Source organism: Rhyacophila brunnea, unplaced genomic scaffold (assembly GCF_057557595.1).
Source record: "Rhyacophila brunnea isolate RB1 unplaced genomic scaffold, BYU_Rbru_1.0 scaffold_9, whole genome shotgun sequence".
NCBI classification, from domain to species: Eukaryota; Metazoa; Arthropoda; class Insecta; order Trichoptera; family Rhyacophilidae; genus Rhyacophila; species Rhyacophila brunnea.
In genome coordinates, this window is record NW_028233361.1 from 30,585,476 (window position 1) to 30,612,132 (window position 26,657).

The 26,657-nt window shown below is 32.9% G+C and overlaps 1 protein-coding gene across 7 annotated transcripts in view; it reads right to left on the minus strand.

The window, feature by feature from the left end:
• The window catches only part of Eip63E (cyclin dependent kinase Eip63E), a 573,562-nt gene that overhangs the window by 113,428 nt on the left and 433,477 nt on the right, over nt 1-26,657 (minus strand). For all 7 annotated transcript variants that reach the window (XM_085960003.1, XM_085960000.1, XM_085960006.1 and 4 more), the window contains one exon: nt 12,113-12,297. In XM_085960003.1, the coding sequence (XP_085816129.1) occupies nt 12,113-12,297 (185 nt within the window). The remainder of the gene's footprint in view (nt 1-12,112; nt 12,298-26,657) is intronic.

The window sequence follows — 26,657 nt, forward strand, 5'->3', positions numbered from 1 at the left end:
ATTCACTACATCAATTGTTACAACAATTTGAACCAATCTATAATTAAATCCTACAATCTTTTATATCGTCTGAAAAAAAAAACTTTACAATTTTAATCTGCCAGAATCATTCAATATTTTCTTATTATTTCGTAATACACTCATAAATACAGATGAAAGTGTATTTTCTGGAAAAAACGTATCCATTTTTATGTCAAGATATTGTATGGAATCGTGTATCCTGTAAAATCTACAGTGTAGATATATCAAAGTGTATTTATGAAAACTGTATTAGTCAACTCTACTATACATAACTGTCGCAAAACTAGTATATTTAGAGCAAGCATATTGTCACTGCAATCTCACCAAGTTATCAAATCATGATTGTGCATGACTAATTTATTATTACCAGTCCTCTTCTGTGGCAAGAAATAATAGTCACGTGGGCGCATTACCAATAACGAATGAGCAACGTGGGAGTAATCGGCCGTAACGATGGCAATATAAACCTGAAACACCATGTATATATTATATTCCAAGTATATTAATAAACTCACCAAATACTTGCACGTGGGCACTTTGTCAATCATAAAACCATCCATAAGAAGCGATCAGCAGGCAACTTCAAAATCATCCCTAGTTTTATATATATATATGTTTTCAAAAGTATAAAGATTTATTCGCGGCGCCCTAAAAGAACTAATTAGTGGGACGGGTGAGCTTGTTGTTCGTCACACAGAAATTTCGGAATACTATTAATTAGACACCGCTGTCCGCTACCCCCATTTCGCGTTCCAAGTTTATTATTTTGGCAACGTTTTGGTTTTATTATTACCATCACAGAAGTCGTCGCAAATATAACCGAATTTTCCCCAGTTTAGCAAACTTAGGAAATGATATTTATTACATAGCAATAATATACAAAGTTCAATCAAATTTTTCAATTATATAAGTATCTATAGCAGCTGGTAAAATCAGTTAGTTTGCGATGATTTACGGTTTTTAACATTTTGCGACTATACGCCACTTTGTAGGATGATGGAAAGGTTTGGTATCGAGTATTGACACATGCTTTTGGAAAGTATTTGTGTATTGTTTGAAACTTTTCCAACATTCTGGCAATAATCACAATTTTTTTTTTTTTAGAATTTAGAATTTTGCGATGATTGTTTTCAAAGTATTGGCACGTGTAAGTATTGTGATAACACAATATAGTTACACACTACATACTGTAATCTTTATTAATTGTTACGATATGCCTGAAAAACAACCACTGAAGCATCGAAATTGATCACTGTAACAGTGCGTAAACATTTCGACTTAACAATAATTCCTAGAATTATTAATCATTATATATTTCGCTTCAATAATATGGAATATTGAATAATCATTTCAAGAGATTCAGAATTCACTCAATCTTAATTCATAATAATTTATAAAATGCGTATCACTTGGAATTTGTAACGTATCTGAATAGTATCTTCAAGAGTGACCTACCATTATGTCTTAAGCGTAGGGTGTTCAACCAATGTGTGCTACCCGTGCTCACGTATGGCTGCGAGGCGTGGACCCTCAACACGAAAGATGTCCAAAGGCTAAGAGTCACACAGCGAGGCATGGAGAGGTGTATGTTGGGCATCACGCGAAAGGACCGTAAGAGAAACGAATGGGTTAGGAAGCAGACAAGAGTACGCGATGTAATAGACGTTGCCAAACAGCTGAAATGGAGATGGGCGGGGCACATTGCTCGCCGAAAGGACGGCCGCTGGACAAATGCCGTCATCCAGTGGTACCCAAGGGGCACGAAACGGCCACAGGGTCGCCCTAAAAGCCGCTGGATTGACGAACTGGTAAAGTTCGGCGGAAATACGTGGCAGCGAACGACACAGGACCGAGAGAGTTGGAGAAAGCTTGGGGAGGCCTTCATCCAGCAGTGGATTGACCCCGGCTGATGATGATGATGACAGGTAACGTCCCTTGTTTTACATAGTGAGTGAGACTTCGACAGTAGTACTAGGTAGTCAATAAGGCTCACCATGAGAAACAAACGCGTATTTTTCTATGTTGTGAATACCAAATGGAATAATTACTTCATCTTATAGCAGATATTAGTACTTTTTTTTTTTTTTAATATTATCTATCTACCTACCAGATAAAGGCTCTCGCTACTAAACTATTCCAAACAGTAAGATACTGAAACGTTTTCTTTACTGGACATGATATTGTTTAACAAACGATTTTTATAATACAAAAAGACGATTTGACAGACCAGCTAATATATATCGCACTATTGTTGAGTTTCATAATTATATATATACGGAATTTCAATAAACTTCCCTTTTACAACATTAGCATTTTAGATATATTACTACGAACACATTTCAATAAGATGAAATTTCATTGTTTCAACTACACAAGTATCAAATTAGTCGTAATATTGAATTTAACAGTTATATTATAGTGCGAACTTTTTGCTTCTCCGAATCACCGCACTTTTCCTTAGCGTAACGCATTTTAGTAGATTACAGAGAAAAATAGAATGTGATATTTTTTACCAGTGACTACAGTAATTAAAGCTTTTCACTTACTAAGAGAAAATACCTCCTTCGACGTTCCGCAAAATAATGACAATTTAGCGAACTGATGCAGAAAGTTAATGTGTTTTTCTTTTCGTCCTATTCGCGGACTGTGAGTGACTGAGGAAGCAAACGGTAAATCTACAAAGCTTAATAGGTAAGGAGGGTTCTGCCCTCTAAACCTTTTTTCCTCTTTTCTTACAACGAAGATTGTAAAAAGAGTCCATCAAGTAAAACAACATCAAAGTGTACAAGGTAGGCAGTTGCAAAAGGTATTTAAAGCTAAAAATAAATCATTTTTAAACGGTACTTAAACGCCGAACGAAAAAATATCGCTTGTTAATCACGACTCTCTGATGGCTTTAATATTCTGTTTTAGACATTGTCAGTCGTTAAGTGTCACTAGATACAACAGTATTTTACAAGCGATTTCTTTACAGAAAATGGTAAAGATTTCCTGGAAAATCTGGCCGATTTATTAAAATGACTTTCAATGGAGTATACACAAAAATATAAATTAGAGTTTCCCAGACTCACACACACTCACAAAAAATACACTGAGAATAAAATTATTAACACAATATTATATTGAAAATGTGACATTTTCTTGTGCAAGCTTAACCTTATTACCACATAAAACATACATGAGTGATACATGCCATTTAATGGGTTTTAAACAAAGTTATTTTTGTCAATTCTACTTCATAGGTAATTTACATCGTCAGCTGTTTCGAGTTATAAACTCATCTTCAGAACGGTCGACTATAACTGAAGTTAAAGGTTCGGATAACCTGTTGCCACTGATGAATAATTGAGTTCTACCGCTTAAACGATAGTTCAATGAATAAACAAATTTAAATACGATGTTTAGTCAAATACAAGCATACGGTTTGACTACACAGAAACACATACTAGTGAAAACCCATTTAAATGCGATGTGGGGTGTTATTTAACATGCATAATGCTATATGGCATAGTACATATTATTGATTCTTGATCTTGGAGATTTGCATTGAGTTGTTATTTAGTTAGTTTGCATTTTCTGAGTAGCCTAACACCCCTTTCCGGCATGTTTTCTTCCAACGCCCCCAGAGTCGTATAGCGCTGGCGCTGACAAGCGTACGCGGTGAAATAGAAGACGCTAAACAGATAAAATGGCAATGGGCTGGAGATGTCGCTTGACTGGAAGAAAACCACTGGATAAATGCTGTCAGACAGGGGCACTAAACGGCCACAGCGACGACCCTAGACTTCCTGGATTGACGAACTCGTAAAGTTCGGTCGATGTACGTGGCAAGGGGTAGAACTAGAGACCGAGAAGAATGAAGCAAGATGGGAAGAATCAGGAGTTGGGTGACAATGATGAGGGAAATAAGTCAGTATGGGGTCAAATTCAGCTCTGAGATATAGCAAAAAGAAGCAGTAATTAAAACGGAGCTAAAAACACTACGTTTCAAGCTATTTTCACTTTGTCATATGAAACCTACATAGCATCACAAATGGGCACAACCCTCATATTAGATAATACAATATTTTATGTTGGTACGGATGCGTGAAAGCCTCTCCCCCCGTTAGCCCCTACTGAAACAATAAACCTAGATTCCTGTTTTATTGTGCGTGCACATTTTCTGCTACCCATAGAATCAAAAGCAGAAAAGTAAGCAAGCCTTCCATAGTCGAATGGTATAATTCGATTTTTCTCATATACAGAGTTGACATAAAAACTTGTGCATATAAGAAAATAGATAATAATAATGGAAAGGATTCTTATGATGGAATTTATTTATTGGAAAAACGGAAATATATCTAAGTGTCTGTGAAATATTTCACACATTTAAGATACTGATTCTGAAAGATATTGATTAATTGTAAGAAGGCTTTAGTAATATACTAGTTATACTGTGGACAAAAGGTAAATAAATCACGTTGGGAAATGGAGAATTTATTAAAATAGCCGATGATTTTTTTTGGCAAGAAGAGCTGAAAAAGGTGTCTCTAAATTGATCTTAACCGGATTCGTTCAGCAGAAAATTTGAGCCGGATGAGTTTCATTGTGCAGAGTAAGGGCTTAATGAGTTGGGCAAAAAAGGCTGACAAAAATTCTTCGTGAAAAGTGTGTTTATATAACCTTAACTCTGTGGGGACCAATATGTTACATATAATGACATTTTTTTATCTGTCACTGCATATTATATTCGTTTTTTTCATACAATATATTATGTAAGTCTCATTAAATGTATGACATTAATTATTGTGTATAATTAAACTAATGTGTATTTTATTTTAACAAACTGCAAATCCTTGCATTGACTAGCTAGCAATAGCGGAAAGCAACTCACTCCTAATCCTAAGGTCAGCGACACTTCATTTTCTTCGCAATATAATACACAAAAGGCAAAAAATATATAAAAAGGTAGCGAGGAAAGCGTGAAAAATAATATAACAAATGTCGGTTCACTTCTTGGGCGCGAATCGGAGAAATGGACGCAATCAGTTTGCGTGGAAAGTTGCCGCTGGGAATGGGGTTTATATTTTAGTGTAACGAAAAAATAATGGAATTTTCTGAATGCACACTAAGCCCTTAATCGGCTTATGAAGGTACGATTATAATAATAAATAATATGTTATTGTGTTGCCATATACCTGCTCAAATTCAATATACTAAGAGTGATGATATAATACGTAAAATTAATTACGGTTTATGTTATTTATAACGATATAACAGGCGTATCTAACGCGTCGAACGCGGGAAGAATTTATGCAATCGCACTATACGCTCATAGTGATTGAGTCGTGAAAATGTAAAAAGCGTGTAGGTATATTCAGTTATAATATAACATAATTCCACTACGATAATGAAGGAAAATTATTAATCATTACTATTTGTAATTCCTTAACTTTCAAATTAGCCACGAGGAAGCCTGCGTAACTTCATCGTATCACTTGATTTGTATTGTATCACGGTCTTCCGCAGAAGTGAGAAAAAGAGAAAATAAGAATATCCGCGCTTTAAGCTAGGGCGTATAGGTAGTTCTTTTTACCGTCGTACAGTAGAATAATAGTTTGACGATAGTGCAATAAGTGGTTGAAAGAAAACCAAAATCATTTCAAAGATGAATAATATATAATGTTTTTCTTTGTGATGGGAAATTTTCCTAAGCCAAATATAATAGGTTTGTTCAAGTTGAAGAACAATGAGGAAGGTAGATCACTGCCAGTATTGATATATCCTACTTGAAGTTGGATTTACCTGGTATATGGGCATTTTCGCCAAAGTTTGTACATTGCGTTTTTGGCATGTCCCATGACTTTGATTGATTTTTTCATAGTTATTATATTATAAAATGTTGGAAAGTTATGTACTTTTAACATGCAAATTTATTAATTTACTCTATTCAATCAGTTAAATACAACTATCTGACCTGTATATATTTTTAATTGATTATTTAGATCGAAAGGTAGTGCGTTTTTACCATGTCCCACCCATAAATTCAAATAAACAAAGTCTGATTTCGTCATTAATTTTGAGTGTGTAAAATTAAATTCGTAGTGTTTTCAACAGCTTACATTATATATTTTTGGAAAATATATAGTTTTTTCGTAAATTTGTACCAATATTGAAAAAAAATCACGTTTAAAGTGTGTCCCAGGATATTTGAAAAAGTGGAACTCCACATTCCGTTACCACGATTTTAGCATGAAGGCGAAAAATTTTCACTATAAATATGTTTTTTTTTAATGTAGCAACATTTTTGTATAACACTGATCGCCATGTACACTTTAAATTGTTGGTGTGTGTCGGTATCGCTATCGGAACAGGTTGCTTTCTGGGTTGGTCATTTAAGAAGTTCCACTACTGTTACCACGATTTATAAGGTAAGAAAACACATATTTCTATTTCACATACTACACATATGGAGCTTATCTTTCATACTACAGATATAATAAAACATATCGCAGGTTTAACAATAAAACTAAGCTAAATTTTGGCTTCAAACACTTCTGAAACAGAATCCGTTACTTCCACTCCGAAACTATATTGGTGGTAACGTATATGTGGAATGTAAAAGTAACGAAATGGCATGCATAAAGTTGGGTTTACAGTGTGTGTTTAGTTCTTCATAGATTATAAAAAAAATTATTTTGTCTGTTCGTATGAAAAACAAAAATATTTTCATTAAAAAATATAAAAAATAACCTGACTATAATATAATAATATAATAAAGATTAAAAAAGTATGTGATATGTCTGAATACGCAAAAATAGCGCACATAAAAGTATGGAGATAAAAAAAAACAACAGAAGGAAAAGAAAAAACACCAGACTGAAATAATTGCGAGACAGGCACTGGCTCTGTCATACTCTTTCTGTTATACGCCACCAAAATTTTAAAACTTCTCCATACATTTTAGGCATAGAAATTTATAAAAATGTATGAAAAAGTATTTTTTTGTCACGTTTAACAGAAATGTGTACTCGATTAGATTTAATACCTAGAACTGTAGGTATTCACGAAATGTCAGAAAAGTACGTCTTGATTACAATCAACCTGTATAGCTACATTTTATGTTGATGAATACAATTAAATTTCAAGACAACATAAAGTCGAACTTGGTTATTACGAGGAAGATGGGACCGACTGAATTTGCTTGTTATAAGCGTTACTCGTTATATCAGAGAATAGGTATTTTTAAATGAGCATGTCACATTACACAAAAAGCCGAAAATAAAAAATTTGGAAACCATCGTAAAAATCCCCGAAACGAGCATGGCATTCATAAACTACAAAAGAAGTTGTTTATTGTAATTAACGCTGGTAGGTACCTACGGACTTCACAAACCTTGGATTTTTCAACCATATGCGTGGATACTTTTTTATTATTGTCGGTGAAACACCAATAAGGTAGGTACTTAGACACTTTACTAGTGTCATAAACGTAATCCGACCCCGGCGGCATCCTGTCCAATCGGATTTTATTGCTTAGGGTCGAAATGTTTTAAAACGGTCGACACATTAACAGTATTTTAGCTCGGTATATCCGATAAGTTGCTCGTTATAACAGTGAAAGAATTAAATGTATGGCGAAAATCATAAACCAATTGTCAACAAATGTTTCGTTATTACATCCGAGATCTCGCTATGTCAGAGATCGTAATAACCGAGTTTGACTATAATTATTTTCGTAAAAGTTATATACTCCGTGCCGCGCTAGGAACTCGCGTCTGAATCCCTTGCTGATTTTTTTTTTCATATATTGTTAATTTGCTTAAAAATATTTTTTATCTGAGTTACAAATAATATAAATGCCAAATAAAGTTATGGTAATGTATAGTGTGTCAAAATTATTACCTACCTTATTTTACAAGTATTGTGAAATTTATTATAAAATATGTCTATTTTAGTGATTAAGTTTGATTTGTTTTGTTATTTTGACGCACGTTGAATATTTATCTGTCTATCAAAAAATTCAAATAAATTTCATAAAACAAAAATTTGTTTTTATGGTAACATGTAACTTAAGCTTTACAAATTACACTCCGTTACCATTTCGTTCCATTCCGAAAATGTCCCCAAAAAAGTTGAACGTTAACTATTTTTCATTTGATTATTAAATAACGAAACTTATTTATTTTTCCAATAAAATTTAGTAAAAGTGATTATTGTCTTTAAAAAAATAGCAGAACGAACATTGATTGGTTTTTTCAAATACTAAAGGAAAAATGCTCTGCCATTATAGACATAGGGTAACGGAGGGGAACGAAATGTGCCCAAGAATTAAAATTCAATAATATTTTTTGACTATTTGTAGTTTTATTTTGAAGTGTATGGTTTTTTTAATCTAATAGAGCTCTTTTAAGTGATAAAAAGTGTTTCATTCATGTTTTAAAAGCTAAGTTTCGTAGTCACGGAACGGAAACTTATTATGCCCAATTTCATAATAAAAATGATATAAATATTGTATTAATCAATATTTTGCTGAAAAATTGCTATCACCAATTCAGCAATAGAACAAGGAATCTGCTAGCTATATAAAAATGGTTAATTTGAGTGAAAAAATAATATTACCCAAATTTCAAACATGTACAAACTTTGGCGAAAATGCCCATATAGCATATAGTTATTTATTAGAAGATAGGATAAGACTTAGGGGATGTTTTATATGAGCATGGCTGTTAAACGTGAAGGACCAATATCGATAAAAAAATCGAGATTATTAACAGTGTAAAAAATATTAATTTGAAACGTTTACAACAAGATAGGGGTTGTAACATGTATTTAATATGAGGGGACATCGAACTGTATAATGTGCGACTTTAACGATACATATGTTAATAATTTATACAAAAAAGCGTACCCACACATACTTCACCTTAAACCGATATTTGAAACAACTGATGCCTATCATATATGCCATGTTTAGGAGTATACAAAGCTCATAGTCGGTCGTGGCAACTGAGCTTTCATTTACAACCCCTTTATATTTCCCCCGCTGACCGGCTATATATTCCTCAGGCAACAATACTTCGCGCTTTTGATTCATAAAACATATTGATGAGATGCTCAACTGCGAACCACTGCGATTTGTCACATCCACAAGTGATACACGTGTGAGCACTAGTCGCTATAATGAATGTTAAGAACTACAAGATTTACCGATTTCAATTTCAAAATAATCAGAACGCCCATAAAATATCAACTTGTAAGTAAAATAATAATTCCCAATGTAATGTTATTTGTATGACACTAACGTTGATTTAGTGAAAAAAAATTCAATAAAGACAAAGACAGTGTAGTCGTCTCGTAAAACTAAAAGCCTCCAACATAATTCTGGAAAGCTCTCAAAAAGGCGTCTCGTGGAAAACCGAGGCGAGCCTATTTTCTAATACCTTCTGAGAAAAGCGATACATTTATGTTACGACTGAAGTTTATCGCGAGCCCAAATAAATTATTGTACCTCTGGTCTGTAGAGGTCGCTCCTGAGACGTGTCTTTCTCGATATATAGGTGTTACTGTTACTCCACAAAGGCTATGTTCTCAGACATGGGAAAACTAATAAAAACATATTGAACAACAAATAGTACATGTGAGTTTCATGTTTACACGCTTAGGTACCCGTGTGTAAGACATATTTTTCTTTATACATTGATAAGCATAGAATGCCATGACAATTTTTGATCATCTTTATCAATGCATTAAAATCAAAGTACCTGCCACCAGAAGGATCAATTCAAATCCATTCGCTCAAATCTCTTCGGATAGTAATAACGGTTATATTCGACCGTTCCGAAGATGGGTCTATAGCCCGAAACTGCTGTCAGCGTAAATGACTTGGTTAAAGTAAAATTAACAAAAATAGCTTTGTTTCAAAATCATTATAGTGGAGTCCTTCCACGTAAACACCCGTTCAAATAATAAAATAATAAATGAATGAAAAAAGCCGAATTTTTAAACTTCAAAACGTAAACTTTTTGGAAGTATTGTGCACAATCCAGGACAGTCTAGTCAGGCTAGATTCTAGACACTAGAAATTTCTAAATTACGATTTCACAACGTTCACAACTGTGTATGAAAGTATGTATGGAACTAGATAAAATATTGTTTCAAAGTTGAATATATAATAATTTTGAATGCGTCTGTAGGCCCTCTATAATATATTTGTTTACTTGAAATGATCTAAAACAAACTATATTTATTTGTTATTCAATGACCAATGAAAATGTACAACAAACCTATTTTGAAGCAACATCAGAAAAATACTTATTGGATTTCTTCCTTAGAATAATATTTGTACCAAATGGGACTTGATCCCACGTCCAAAGTACACTGCTTGGAGTTCAATGGATAGTAATATTCGATACAAGTGTTTTTCTAAAATGAAATCTGAGAGATAGTTCCATTTTTTTTAATAGATACATATTGCTCAGCTAACTTAACTTAATTATTTTTTTATTCGATGTCACAATAATTGTTGTCCTGAGAGAAAAATATACACGTCCACTGTTAATATTATGTAATCTATACTAATGGTAAAAATCACAATAAAATAAATCATAATAATTACAAGATAAAAATAACTTTTAATATACCACGTTTTTTAAAGTTTCTGTTGAATCATATAAACTTGACAATTCTATGTATTAATAAATACTTTTTTTGTACTTGATAGAAATACTGAAATGTCATTTTGACATTTCATATTGATTTCAATAGTAACGCACGTATATATTAATAAAATTGTTGCTAGGACCATCCAGCAACCAATAATGTTTTACTTTTAACGAATTTTTTTCGACACATACAAAACAGAATTAACTGAAAATGAATTCAATTCTGCTTAAAGATGGCCAAAAGTATATAAAGAATGCATTGTCGTCGTGTTATGATATATTCTAAAAGTTTCAAATGTCTAGCTAGTCGGGAAGTTGGTTAAAAATCTTCAATCGTCCAATACAAATCTTGGACAAACAAGAAAAAATTTGTACTCGACACACATGAAAAAATCTGTACCGGACAAACAAGAATACGAGCTAATAAAAACATGGTAAAAATAATAATATAAAAAGACATTAGAATTAGACACTGGAATCTAATACGAGGTTTGTACATAAAAAGTTCATATTAACTTGATAATAGGATAATTTTAAAATTTTACATAAGATTACAGGAGAGTCTCAAACACTGGAGTTTAGAAAGTAGTTACAATGTTTTGAGGTGACGGAGCGTCTCGCGACTAATTACATAGGTATTACATTTCAGTTAAGTTCTTAACGCCAGAGTTAAAAAAAACTTACATTAGGTATATAGGGTTACGAAATAAAAAAGTTAAAATTTACAAAGCTATGAGAAATTTCTGCTCATTGAAACAATTACGATTTTAGAAAAAAATCAAGATTTAAAACCAATTTTAAATGTAAACCTATCGTAAATATCTCATCGTCATATTATATGAAGACTTTTATTTGCAATGCATCAGTGACGACTAAATAATACGACGGTGTTAGCCGTCAATTCGATTCAATAACAAACATAATAATATTATCTAATAGATACTTATTCCACGTAATTTATTAACGATCAGGATCTGTTACGATCGCTTTAATAGTAGCTTCATGAATTTTTTCGAGAATGGCTTTATTACAGCGGATGAAACTACTTGTGATCGTTATTAAATTATTCGGATCAAGTACAATATAACTGTGTTTCATATTAAATAATATCAGGCTGTGGCATTTATGTATATTCAATTTTTATTACAAAAAAAAAATCATTGATAGCATCCCTATTTAAGAAAATATATATTATTTTTACAACTTTTGAATACCTTTCCATTCCTAGTTTCATTGAGATCATTCCCTAGATCAACACAAAGATTTCATTGTCACCGCATTGCGGGCGCACGAGAAATCAGCGAATAGACCGTCGATAGTTAAAACCCATTCACATTTTATTGGACGCAAAAATGATATCAGGATGTATACAATATAAAATATACATATACACATATTATATCAAAATGTTAATAGAAGGTCGATAATAGAAATTGACTTTGACTTACCCCGAACGCACTAAACCTCTTGGTCCGCCTTGGATGTGGATTATTGAGGAATACTTCAGACTTTGGCCTTGGGGGTTTCTTAGGGCGCATAATGACTCGGGCATCTTCCCTTATATCTTCGTCCAGCAATTTTGAGTCGGACGATACTGAAAGCTGGCGCCGCACTCGACCATCACCTGCCCAATCTGAAACAAATAAGCATTTTATTAATAATGATACCAACCGACGTCACAACCGCGAAGTCTACGAGGAATTTGTTTTTGTTTGATGTATATTTTAATGTTTTTTTTTTTTAATTATTATTGTATTACGTACAATCACATTACATTATTAATGGACAACGCACTCAATACAGTAGCTAGCAATTCAATTCACGCTCAGCGACATTCGCACATATATAGGTAGACGTCACGCAATTTCCATTATGCGATATCACGCATCGGGAATTTATAGCAATATCACCTTTATTGTAATGGCGTTAGAATAGTGTTTCTAGTGTCAATGTTCATTAGAGCGAATCCGTTCGAACCGAACCGTTCGGCAGACCCGACTAAAAGCATCGGGAATTTATAGCAATATCACCTTTATTGTAATGGCGTTAGAACAGATTATGCCATTCGGCAGACCCGACCAAAAAATGAGTGTCATTTTTATTCCCAGATGATTCGTCCATATTAATGTCATTGATTACGTATATCATAAAACTTAAAAAAATAACAAAATTACAGTTTTTATTTTGAATTTGAAAATTAAACAAATTTCTTTTTCATTTACTTATTACCTTTTTATCCGCCCGAGCAACGGTGGAAAATTCAGATCGTACCATATAAATAAGTAATATATTTTTATTTCTACGTTAGCTTTCCGTTAGCTCTTATTTTCAATGGTCCGCAGGTGTAAATTACTCAGGAGTAGGGAATCCAATCCCGAGCCAAAATTCTGATCCCGGGATTTCGGGATTACAATTTGACAATCCCGGGATCCCGGGACTGGTCCCGGGATTGGCATTTTTTTCCATTGTTTATATAAAATTTTATATTTACAAATAACATTGATAAAATCGACCAAAAATAAATCTAGTATAATTCATTCTATTTAAGACATTTATTGTTAATATTGTATACGTTCAATCTTGGAAATACACAAGTTTAATGGAGTAAATAATATTGTAATATAAATAATAATGTGAATTTAATATGAGATTGCTGTTTCTGATAGTAAAGACATAATGAATGGATTAGCGAGATTTAAAATAGTAAAGCAAATAATCATGGCGTACTTATGGCCTTTCCTCTTCATAAATCTAATTAGTCAGCCAAATATGAAATTGCCGTAAAACGTATGATATCATGGTGGAATTACTTTGATAAAAGTGCGAAGCATTGTTTTTTCCAATCATTCTCATTTTTAATAATTTATGTGAAAAAATAAAATGAATCGGCTACCTACACATGGGTATAAATCAAACTTCATTCAAACTCAGTTTATTTCTAATGTATGTAGTTATTTTTTATTAAAAGTAGTTTTTCTGTTATATTTTCGCTTTTATTTTATTTTCCATACAAATTGATAAAAAAAATCAATCCCGAAATCCCGGGATTATGTTTATCAATCCCGGGATTCATAGGTATCGAAAATAGCTCGGGATCCCGGGATCCCGGGATTGGAATCCCTACTCAGGAGTCTATACAATACTACACTATGTGGGTATTAATAACATTTCTTTTTGCTTCTCGTCAATTGAATTGTTCTAAAATCATTATTATCTGAGAAATTAAAATACCTAACCCTACATAAAGAAAGCAATATAAGTGTTTAACGTCGGGATTGTTTAATTCATTCACATTATATTATGAATTCAAAATCAAAACAGCGTAACTGCGTTTGATGAGGAGTAAGTTTAAAATACACACAGGGATTTGTGTAATATTATTATTTGAAACGTAAAATTACTTTTACAATTTACAAGCAGCACTTACGGCAACTCAAAACGGAGTGGCAAAGTAAATTTCATCGCTATGTATGCAGGGAACTTGGCAAGTGGTACGTATGAATGTATGTATGTCTCTACGACTCCCGTGATTGAAACGTTGTACTTGTGCGTGGATCGTAGGTAGCCGTAGCTACAACCAGAGAAGTAGATGCTGAAATTCAAGGGTTGAAACCATTTATTAAGTAAGCGGAACTGTTGTACTCGATCAGACCCAAATGGCACATGTCCAATGCTTGATTTCTGACGGTGATGCATGACGGTAGTGAATTAATGCACCTTATGAAGTCTCAGAAGCAGCTGTGTTATGGCGTATAGCGGGCACGGACAGTTAACAAAGGACAATAATTATTAATAAACCATTTCTTTTATTCAACGAATAATTCACAAGATTTGAGAATGTAACGTTCCATATATTACTTCCTACTTAATTACGATAATTTAAACTAGTAGGTTGAGATTTAGACCAAATTGCGTTATAATGGACTACCGATTTTGTGTTTAAAATCGGGGAATATTAATTGCCTTAATTACTAACCGATGCCCGGCTCTCGCCAAATATTTAGCTATAACGTCTACAATGTCTATATGAACTTGTTAACAATATTTAATAAACCATTTCTTTTATTCAATGAATAATTCACAAGATTTGAGAATGCAATATTTCATATATTGAACGTACGTTACGAACTTAATTGAGCATTTAATAATTGAAGTATTCTACTTTATTGGGCACAATAACAGGCCTCTTACACAATAAATATTCAATTAAATTATGTGTCCAAGAGATGAGACAAGCAAACAATAGTAGTCTATCATTATTACCTATTAATTAAACCATTCGCTATGGACCTTTTAATTAATATTTAATTACCACATTTAAATAACATGCCATTATATTATAATGGCCACCTGATGGGCAACGCACCAGTTGCGTTGGACGCAGTGACTGGATTATTAATGGCTACAAATTCAACACGTTTTGCGATAAAGGTAAAAAAAGAAGAGTTAGATTTAAATATTTCTAAAGGTAAATTTAGAACGATATTCTTTAAATGATGCAATAATCTGGTTGTTAATGGTATAAACTTTCTGTATTTAAAACCAGGAATGGATTTCTGTGACTTAATTTTATCTATTTCGCCCCTTATACAAGGGTTAAGGAATATAACACCTTAAAGAAAGTGACGTCACGTTGACACGGTAAGTATGGCGATGGGTCTATATTAAGCCATATTACGTTCATAGCATCGATAAGTCGATGAAAAAGAAAATTCGTGATATAGTAAAATATCTTAGATACCTATCATTGTTGGTTCAGTAAATTTTCAAATCATATATTATAATTGATTTATTTCCATTTGTATCGTTTCTTGAAACGTGGGTTTCGCCTTTCGGAGTTAAGCTTCAAGGAATATAAGTAACCTATTGTTTATACAAAATCAACATACTTAATTCATAAGCAAAATCATTGCGAAATCTGAAGTGATGGAAATTTTGGGAATTAAAATGCCTACAGTTTCTTTGCACTAAACGTACACATCACTGTTTTAAACATTCGTAAAGCAGAAAATTGAGTTTGATCTAAAACTAAAAGGTATCTAAACAACCAAGCGCGCTCCAAAACAAAGCATTAAATGCAGAACTATTCTAACTCACATTTGAAATATTTCAGAAGAAGGTTCATTGAAACTTAAATGTATACATCATTGTATAGATAAATGTATACATCATATTTTTGGGCATATAAGGCTCGGCTGCAAAATATTTTTAGTTTCAAATCCTTGATACAAGACCACATTAATTAAAAAAAAAAAAAAAAAAAACGTCTTCTCCGTGGACATCTCCGACATAATATAAATAATTAGGTACCTTCGTATACTTTTTAAATCTAAATTTGACAATATAAATGACCCACGAAAATACCCTATTTATACGATACGCTACTGAATAGAAACAAGGCTTTACTTGTACAAGTTTCTTGTCGCCAAACATTGTTTTACCGTGTAATTAAGTACTTGGAATTATAAATTTGTACGGAACGATTACATATTAGAAATACACCAAAACAACATAAACACGGGAGAATAATTCAACAAAGGGAATGGAGGTGTTTAAAAAGTTTACTTTTCTTTCATAGGCAGAAAATATGGATACCATCCAATCCATGTCTCTCGCAAGTCTTCCTGCGCCTACCCAGATCTCACCAGCATTCCTTAGCTTGAAATAGAACATGCGGATGTTATTTGTCGGTATTCTTGGGCACCGGAATCCAGTTGACTTTTACCAAATTCACACTTTCTTCGGGCACTCGTTCGTCCGACACCCGCCGAAGCAGGTTCTAGATCGCTTCTTCGCCTTAGATGTGACCAACGGCTGTATAGTGCGCTCACTTATCCCATTGTTTCTGATAGTTATCGCAAGCATTTGTTAACGATGTTCAGCGTACAATTGGTTTTCTTCGTAAGGTGCCATGATTCGCTACCATAAAGCAGTACCGTCATCTCAGCATTGGATTCATTATTGCTTCAGCCATTCACATTCAGACAGCCACTTTGCCACATGTCATTGACCATAATGTGTATCTACCACAGAACAGATAATAAATAGAATATATCGGTATTATATTTATTATAATTCTATATTCAATACGCCGCATCTTGATGCAGGGTTTTGAATGTGTGAGTGTCCTACGAAAATGAAGCACGCATTATGCACGTGCAATAGTGTGTGTAATACACCAACATTAAATGAGCGTAAATGCATAAACTAAGAGCAGTTTTCAGTATTCGACGTAAAACGTATTCTTAACACGTGTGTAAGTTTAACCCGGGTTCTTCCTTACTCGAGTCGGTTACCTGCTTCGCCTTACCCGTTATGTATTTCAGTTCCCATTATTCCCTGGTATCTACCTATCTACCTACTTCCTGCGATCTAAACTTGTTGACAATGTTCTGTCCGTCACTCGTCAGAAGAAAATCTGTATCAAGAGCAAGTGGATGTCCTCCCTTATGAACTGAGTGAATGTTGGACGAGCTTCCTGGCTTCAGGCTTTCAGACAAACATAGCGTAAGTCAGAAGCGGATCCGGTGTGGGCATTCCGTGTGTGCTAATAAAAATGGGGCTTGGAAGCATCCCCACATTGCGAGTGTGGTGAGATTCAGATAACCGAATATGTCGTAGAATCCTGCAACCTGTATGTTTTTCCCTAAGCATTTCAGTCATCCTCCGAACCGAACGGGAGGCAATTGTGTGGATGCTTTGTCGGTTTCGCATTGACTTAATATAGTATGTAATTTTGTTTTGTAGTGTATTTTTTTTTCATTTATTTTTCTTACTGTTTGTTGTATGAAATATGATGAATAATATTATACACAGTCACAAGTTGGTGTGTAAGCACAATACACATTTTCATTTTAATCTGCGAGGCATAATATTTTGAAACATTTCATGGTATTATATTAAATTGTTCATGAACATAAACCTGCCGTAATGTATACCCAACTATGGAAACGCACAAACTTTTGTAACATGAATCGTACACATCATTCCATAAACTTTTCCATCTTATTTGAAAACGCTGAAAAGACATCATAAATTACTTTAAAAGTTTTCTTCAAAGCTTCGCATATCAAACAATATACTTACTCTAATGAAAATGTTTCCAAATATAACAACATTAAACTAAGTTTCATATGAAAATAAATTTCTTTTCACTTCTTGGAAGACTATTGGAAATATTTATAATTAAAATGATATGAAATAAAATATGTATCCAGTCAAACAAGTTAGTTAATTAAATATTTGGATAATTATTATTATTTAGCATAATTAAATACCTAGCAGTGGCGCATACTCCATAGTAGGCGAATATTTCAAACTTACCTTCATAAGAAAAATAATTTTTAACTACATATTAACTTATTTAAATAATAACTTCATCAGATATATTCTATGAAAAATATTGAATTCTTTTACCACCAACGGCATCTGTACTTATTGCTAATTGAGTGTATGTAGTTTTTCTTACCCAGGCACGTAGGTACGTGTACTATCGTATAAAATTAACCAACACCATGTAAGCAGGAATCGTGTCGGCTCGAATGAATTTGGAGTAATTAATTCACGCATACAAAACATACATTGTAAAAAACACGTATATGACGTCAAAATCAGCGTCATATTATGGCATGCCCAGACGATGTAGGTATTTTAGGAAAGTGTATGTATTAAATAATATTATGTTAATGACAATCTTGCGATACTTTTGCGTTATTTTCTAATGTATGTTGTCTTTTTTAGTGAAAATTTATATTACCTATAAAAAAGTAAAATATTGAAGGTAAAATAAAATTCAAATTGAAGTCCCGTAAATATGTGTTTTAGGACTTTTTTGTTTCGCACTACAGCCTACCTTTACTCAACGTCTACCTTAAATCCAATTCATATTACTAATAAATTAGATAAGATTTGACAAAGAAATGATAGATTAATAAAACTGACGTGTATTTATAATTCCTTGGAGAAATTATACCGCTGTCCAATTAAGTAAGGATAAAATCTTACGCATAGAGTAGCAACGGTGATACTCAAGATAAATCGTAATCAAAATCATGAAGCCGCAGTTATAATAATCTAATAATGCTTTTAATATGCTATCTCTTTTATACGACCTTAATTTCTCTTAGACACTTAATTCAAAGCTTTCAAACGAACATGGTTCGATATTTTAGTATACCTATCTGAAGAAGTTGTCCACTGATTGAGAGGCTGGTATTATATGTTGTCATTTATTTTTACATATAGTTTAGAAAAACATTGTTTTTCCAGAAATATTTTGACGAAAAACTATTGAAATGAACGAAAATACAATCCTGGGGTTTGAGGTATGCCGGTAGCGTACAAAAACTTTTTAATGAAATCTAGAATACAATCGAACAAGTAGGAACTCTATGTCTAAGACAGCCGCAAATATACTTCGCTTCGTTTGGTGATTCCGGCACAAGTTCGTAAACTATCTAAATTACAAATCGAGATTGCGAAACCGAATAGTTGTGACTTGTGAGTGACAATGTACAGCTTAAGAGGACGTCAGTTTGAAATAATAATTTTATAGATTCATAGTTTTTAATAACTAACCTACCAAAAAAAAATCGAAACTTCTTCGCTAAACAACTCTTGCTGAAGCACTTATAGGACGCTTCTGTCATTCAGAAAAAAGAAACTAGCATTCTAAATGGTGCTCAGCGGGAAGCTACCGCCTGGAGGAACGCAGGAGTGGAGGACGATGAATCGGATACGAATCGGAGTAACATGGAGTAAAAATAATATGAAGAAATATGAGTACATAGGTACAAACTGCGAATGTCGCGTAGAGGAAACAGTGGAACATATTATTGTGGGCTGTCCGTTCGTTGCCAATGACGCGGCCAGTCTAAGGGCGCATCTCCCGCACGAGTGCGACAGAAGAACTGATGTTCACTAAAATATAACTTTTGGCTTAGCAACCCCGATATGTTTTTTTCCTATATGCCTTTATGGATACGTCGCCTTTACCATCACGATGTTATTAAGAGCGTACTTCAGTGAAACGGCAAATAATTTTCAACAGTAGGTGCCACGAAATTTCTCGCTGGTCGCCAATCGGAGACTGACAGTGGAGGTGTCCGCACGTCGATTTGTTTTGTCATAGCGTCGGATGAATATATTCTTAAATCGTGTAAAGATGACTAAAAAACTTTACGTATGTACTTAAAAAAGAAAACATGACAATGAATATACTTATATTATTAGTAATATAACAATAACCATAACATTAAATGGACGCATGTTAGATTTTTATGACAAATTATATTTCGTTCGGCACGCGTCATTTGCACAATCCACGCATCGTCTAGCCATGATCTTTTTAGACCATGCCTCAACTGAAGTATAAGGACTTTTTCACGCAAAATCCTATTGGTAATAAGTCAAAGGAAATTTGTGCCGGCTGAGAAAATTGCCGTATTGAAATCAATTCGTATATCCCCACCGGTATTGCTAATTTCGAAATTTCGGGAAATGAGAACTACTATTTAAAGCTGCGTTTTTTGTAGTTTTCCCGTGGAAAATAAATGTCGCATATGACTGAACTTCTGAGCATTATATCCTCACTTATATGACTGCAAAAAAACACTATTTATATGAGAATACAAAATTAGATAGCAATTCAAATTTTAAATGGTTCACAAAGAATCGAATCACACGTTAGCAAATTCTGATCGATAGCATATATGTGTCGCTAGATTTCAAAATCAGCCAAGTCCATAATAGATTAATAGGAGAAAAACAGCTTTTTGTTTTCTCAAAAAGTCACAAGGGTGAAAGTTTATATTATTTCGAGTATAGAATATTTAAAATGAACAAATTCCACATTTTGATAAAAGCAGCAATGTTAGAAAGCAGTAGTCCTTCAGCAATTCACAAAAAAACCTAAAGGTGGACTTGGCTGATTTTGAAATGTAGCGACACATATACTTACGAGAATATGCGGGTCAACGTAATGCTTATGAGATACAGTCTGTAAAGCGAGACAATGCAGCTGAATGCATTGCCATCCTTCCTGTCTGGAGGATGGAAAACTTTTCCGTGGTGAAATGTAATTTTTACAAGAAGTTACTTCTACTTTGAACTTCTTCTTAGTAGCAAAGTACGAAGCCATAATAATAACTTTGATGATAAAAATTCAACAACTTTTACTAGGTATGGTAATTTTAGAACCCGTGTCGTTGTTTATCATGAGGCCAATTAATACGTTAATTCAACAAATGAGGCGTTAATAAAATAGATGTTTATAATGAACATTTTGTATGTACTCCGACGGAGCCAGTACGGCGAAAGTTCGCGCTATTACAGAACCTACATACATGACTCGCAATCATTGTCAAATATATTTGACAGTTTCAATCACCACCGTCGACAAATACGATGCGTTTTTTTTTCATAACCACTTATAAAACTGTCAACCGCACTCCGCGAACTTTTCTGCCCCTAAGTTATAAAATATGAATTTATAACACGTCAAGCAATATTGATTCCAAAGGAGTTGCGTAGTTCAGATACCAGTCAAAAATGATAAATAGAAAAACTAATTTTCCACAATACTTACATAATATATTATATACTATAATAAAGCAGTGTTTTTTTCTGCCAGTTCGCAAGTAACTGTTGGCCATATAAAATTGCCTATACCAAAAATTCCAAGGAAATCTTCAGTCAATATTTTTTGTCTAGTCAGTAATATAAACGAAACAAAGAAACCTATTCCTCAACTTAATCTAACAAATGCAGCTGCAGATTTCATAGTATTTTTTTAAACTACACATTGGTTTCTAAGTTCAAGAAGTTCTATTATTAACAATTTAGTTAAGTATCGGTTTCTGATTATTTCGATTACAATATAACATTCATGTTTTTTTTTAATTCGGATTCAGACTGTGACCTACCTATGTATGTTATGTCTACGTGTTACAATATAAAAATTTAAAAACCAATACATGAAATATTATATAAATGTTAATTTATGAGTTAACGGTCCGCGAAAGAATTTTTCTCACTGGTTCGCAGGTGTAAAAATATTGCGAAACAAACACCGCTAGACAGTATAGATAGTAGATAGACTATATCAGTGGCTAAGACCCCAATATGTGCATTATGTTTTTTTTTTAAATTAATAATGTATAGTGGTAAATAATCGATAGCAAACGATTATGTATAATTTAACTGTCTGCCATCCATGAAACTGATGAAAACGCGCTGCCATGGATTGAGGCTGTATCGGTGCCCCGTTAGTGCTGCTGACTTTACAAAATCGGTTTGTGTTTGCATTACATACATACGTTTGCATACATTTGTTTGAATATTTCTATGCTGTCTCCCTGACTAGTAATAGAATTTTTCGCTCAACTTTATTAAATTCATTAAATATTGAACTTTGTTCCCGATTCCATCCGTATAAATATCTGATAAATCTGAGTATCTAAAATTTAGAACTACATTTATATAAAAATAACTTTTTATATACATTTTTAAATTTTCTGTTGAATCATATAAACTTGACTTGACTAGCTTAAACGATCAAAAAATTTGTACTTGATAGAAATAATACTGAAATGTCATTTTGACATGTCATATTGATTTCCATAGTAACGCACGTATATATTAATAATTTAGTTGCTAGGACCCCAGACCCCCTAGCAACCAATAATGGTGTCGAAATAACTTTTCATACAAAACAGAATTAACTGAAAATGAATTCAATTCTACTTAAAGATAGAAGTATTAAAAAATGCATTGGCAACGTGTTCCGATATATTCTAAAAGTTTCAAATGTCTAGCTAGTCGGGAAGTTATTTAAAAATCTATTGCAAGATTTGTACCGGACAAAGAACCACCAGACAAATAAGAATACGAGCTAAAAAAACGTTGTAAAAATAGATTAATTCAAAGAAAAATTTACCGAATGCGACATAAAATAAAGCATATTGCATTGTTAAAGCGAATGTATGTTTCATTAAATAAAAGTAATGGTATATACATTAAAATATTCGTCAGTACTGTGTTATTATTACTGCTGACGATGTTATATTAATATATATGTTCTACGTGTCTCTTTTACTTCTAAACTGAATAAAAATGATAACCCAAATAATTGTTTTTTTTAATACGCTTTCGAGTTTCGTTTTTTCGTTTTCGTTTGAAAATTGGGAACCCTTTTGAAACATCCGATATGATATGCGAACTATAAGAGACCTACTAACAATGTAATCTATACACTGACCAAATTATAACGAAGCTGACACAGGCAGACTGAAATTTAAAAATATATCATGGAATTAGTCAAAAGACATAAATTTTATTATCACTACGTTATATAAAATACATAGGAATAAATAATGCCTTTAAGGCTTAATAAAGAGAAGAATTTAATATCATTATTTAGATAAGTAAATAAGTAATCATTTCCGGTAAAAGTAAGCTGGAGTGGAATTCATAATTACGAAATATGAAATTGTAGGCTTATTTATATCGTTGGGATTATCGGGAACGAAGCGGAATAAAAGAATATGGGAAAGGCGGAAGTATGAACTTTCCCGAATGGAGAACAAAGCCTAGTGAGTCAATTATCGCTTTAGCCAGCACATTCACAGCAAGTCTACCGGAAACTGGGTTCACTATCATTCCAACCTGCGACTGCTTCGTTATTAGGGTCAAGTGGGACGGAGATATAGTTGCACTGTTTTTCCGGATTTAGTTTTATTTTTTTTATGAAGCAAATTGTCGAGCTTTTGACCGTGTGTTGTTATGTTCTACAAGAATATAATAAGAATAATCTGCTTCTACGAAATATATTGTGTCAGTTATGTGTACGGATCTCACATCTTCACCGATTGATTGTTCATAGTAGCTTTCCATGTATGATAAAATCATTATTTTTGTGAGCAGTTTATGTTTTTAATATATTTAATATGTATGTAACTTATTATCCAAAATTATACGTGCATAGTAATTCAATTATCAAACATTTCCCTTAGCATAGTAACTAGGGATTAATAATAGTTAATTACGTCAAAATTAGGTATGCTGCAGGAGAAAAAAAGGACTAATATACTTAGGACCGGAGAGTGGAGACAGCGATGATAGGTTTTCATGGATGTTGACATGATAATAATGGCATGGAAATGAAAAACGAAATATTCGAAGTAGGTAAGTGACGCGAACGTTGTGAAGGCAAAAAATGATGCGATCGACTCTCCCTGCACATTGTCAGTGCGAAAAAGAAAAACTTTCAATAAAACACACCGAGTAGGCGTTCGTTTACGATTATGAGGATTTTTACGAGTGAAAATAGGCAGTCAGTCGGCTGGTGATGTAAGACGCTCAAGCCATAAAGATAAAAATTTGGATACGATAAAGCGACAAGATAAAACAAAATCTCCCCGTGCATTTTCCACCCCTCGCGAACTGGATGGGAAAGCTCCTGTGGGATGCCATTATGTAATCCGCTTCTTAGGGAGTGGGGCACGATTCGGCTGGATAAGGGATGGAAACCAATTCTAACGTATAAGTAAATGAATATCGCCTATAATTCGGTATTATGTTTCAAAAAGGAGTGTTTACTTGCATTTCTCTAAGAATTTCCCTGGTGTGTTGGATTCTAAATTCTAACCAACGTTATCATGAAGTAGCTCAAATAATAAATTAAATATGATACATTATTTTAAAACTGGCTAAACTAACATACAGCTAATATAACTATTATGCCCTATCCATGCCTTATCTAATATTCATATAGTTGTGACAACCGAAATACACAAGTTATAGACAAAAAAAAAACTAATCCATAGAAGTTACTATAATTCAGATTACTTATACTGTTTTTAAAAGAAAATTTTAAATTAATAAATTAGGATATCATTATTGTACGAATTAAAAAAAAAATACTTATCTCAGAAGATAAGTTATACGCCGGCTAGACAGGAGCGACTTACTTGCGTGGTGTAGTTTATGCAAAAAACACTTTTACAGCGCTTTTCGGTTTGCGCGAGCTACAGTTTTCCCATCCATACACATGGGCTTCCCGTTAACCAAACCGGTTTGCGCAGGTAAGCTTGTGGTAAAGCATGAGCGTCTAGCAGGCGCTTTAAATCAAAAGACACTTTTCTTTATACATAAACAATAAGTAATAAACGCATCGTAAATACGTCATCGTCATATATGTGAACGTTTTCTTTGTTCATTACATCACCGTCAACCAAAAATGTTGTAGCATAATTATTAAAAATTTAAATTTAAATAACATCAATGCCATAAATATTTAATGTAAAACAGATTTAGTCGTAATGATTATATATTCAGTAAACAAAGATATTAGAATTATTAAGAAGATATTAAAGATATTAGCGAATCTTCTAATTCTCTGTAGTTACTAAATTTATAAATATAGTCTTATTTTTTTTTTTAAATTTGAATTCAATATTTTTTATTTCAGGTCATCAATATAGGATAGAAAAAGTTTTCCTTCTTCGTAAAACATCGTTGAAAAATGGTAGTTATTAGACACATAATTCGCAAAGAAAAATAAAAACAAAAGCAAATAAAATCTCATCGCAAACACCGCAGATCGTATAGCGTTTAATAAAATAAAGCGATCGCAGCGCGATGAAAACAGCCTCGGGAGGAAAAACAAGAAAAGAGGTTATTACGCGAGACGCCATTAACATATTTTCCATATGAAAACACGCGGGAAAATGGGCGTCCAATTATATGCTCAGCATTGTTGTGATTACATTGAGGCTTAGAACAGCAATCTATCATCGAATTGCGAATAAGGGCTGCGTGTAATAAAAACACCACACCACAATAATTTATCATTTCGCTAGACCGAACATTGAGCCAAGTAACTTTTGTTAAGTAGCTAGCGATGATTCCCAATGTTCGAGTATTATATTAAAGTAGGGACCGCCCGGAACTACACAAATATAATTGGTATGGTGGAAATTTTAAGATAAATAATATTATATTTATTTATATATTAAAAGATAATTTGTGAATGAGTTAATAACATTTACCTTGCTCACTCCACACGCAATTTCGTCAGGATGACAATTCTTCTGTGCTGGCAATCAATAAAAATGTATAATAACTCGACAGAGAAAATACATTTAAAAATTTCTGACGGCTCTCAAGTTATTTTGCTAAACCAATAATACCATCACATGCCCACAGGTAGGTCTAATAACATCGATATAATTGCATATGCTGCTGTGGTGCATTTGAATTTCTTTGGAGCAGCTTAGTTTAGCTTGCCCATTCCACATGCAATTTCGTAGATAAGCAATAATTCTTAGATCTAACTTAGCTCGGAAAAATTTGAGAATGAAAATGTATCATAACATAATAATACTGAAAAAATGCATTTTAAATATAATTCTCAGGACACACAAGTTGTTCATATAAAATTCATTTAAATTCGTTAAGTTTAATTTCTTTAGTTCATTTAAATTCGTAGGAATCAATAAACAAAAATACGTTTTAAAAAGACACTTTAAGAAGAATAAATTGACATTTAAATTAAGTTTGTAAACAAGATACAGAATAGGTATTTTCGGTACCTTTGTTTTTTTCAATCTTCAATAAAATGAGTGGACATCAGAATAATCTGTTTTGAATTTGGAATACGGAATAAAACCACTTACACGTTGAATATAAAAATAATATATAATCACCATGTTATAATCACCACATCCACACGTGGGAAAATTAACTTCTTAGAAAAGACAATACCACATTATTGATTATAATTAATTAGTGTGGTTAGTGAATTTATGGATTCAATATATTCGTAGAAAAATAATTCAGTAACTAAGATTTAAATACTTTTACGTTATGGCTATACAAGTATAAGATGCCAAAACGTTATTTTAGAACCCATATTACGATATTCGAGTTAACATGTATATGTTTTTTAATTAATTTGACTGCGTGACTAAGAGTACACTCACCCAGCAAGTAAAA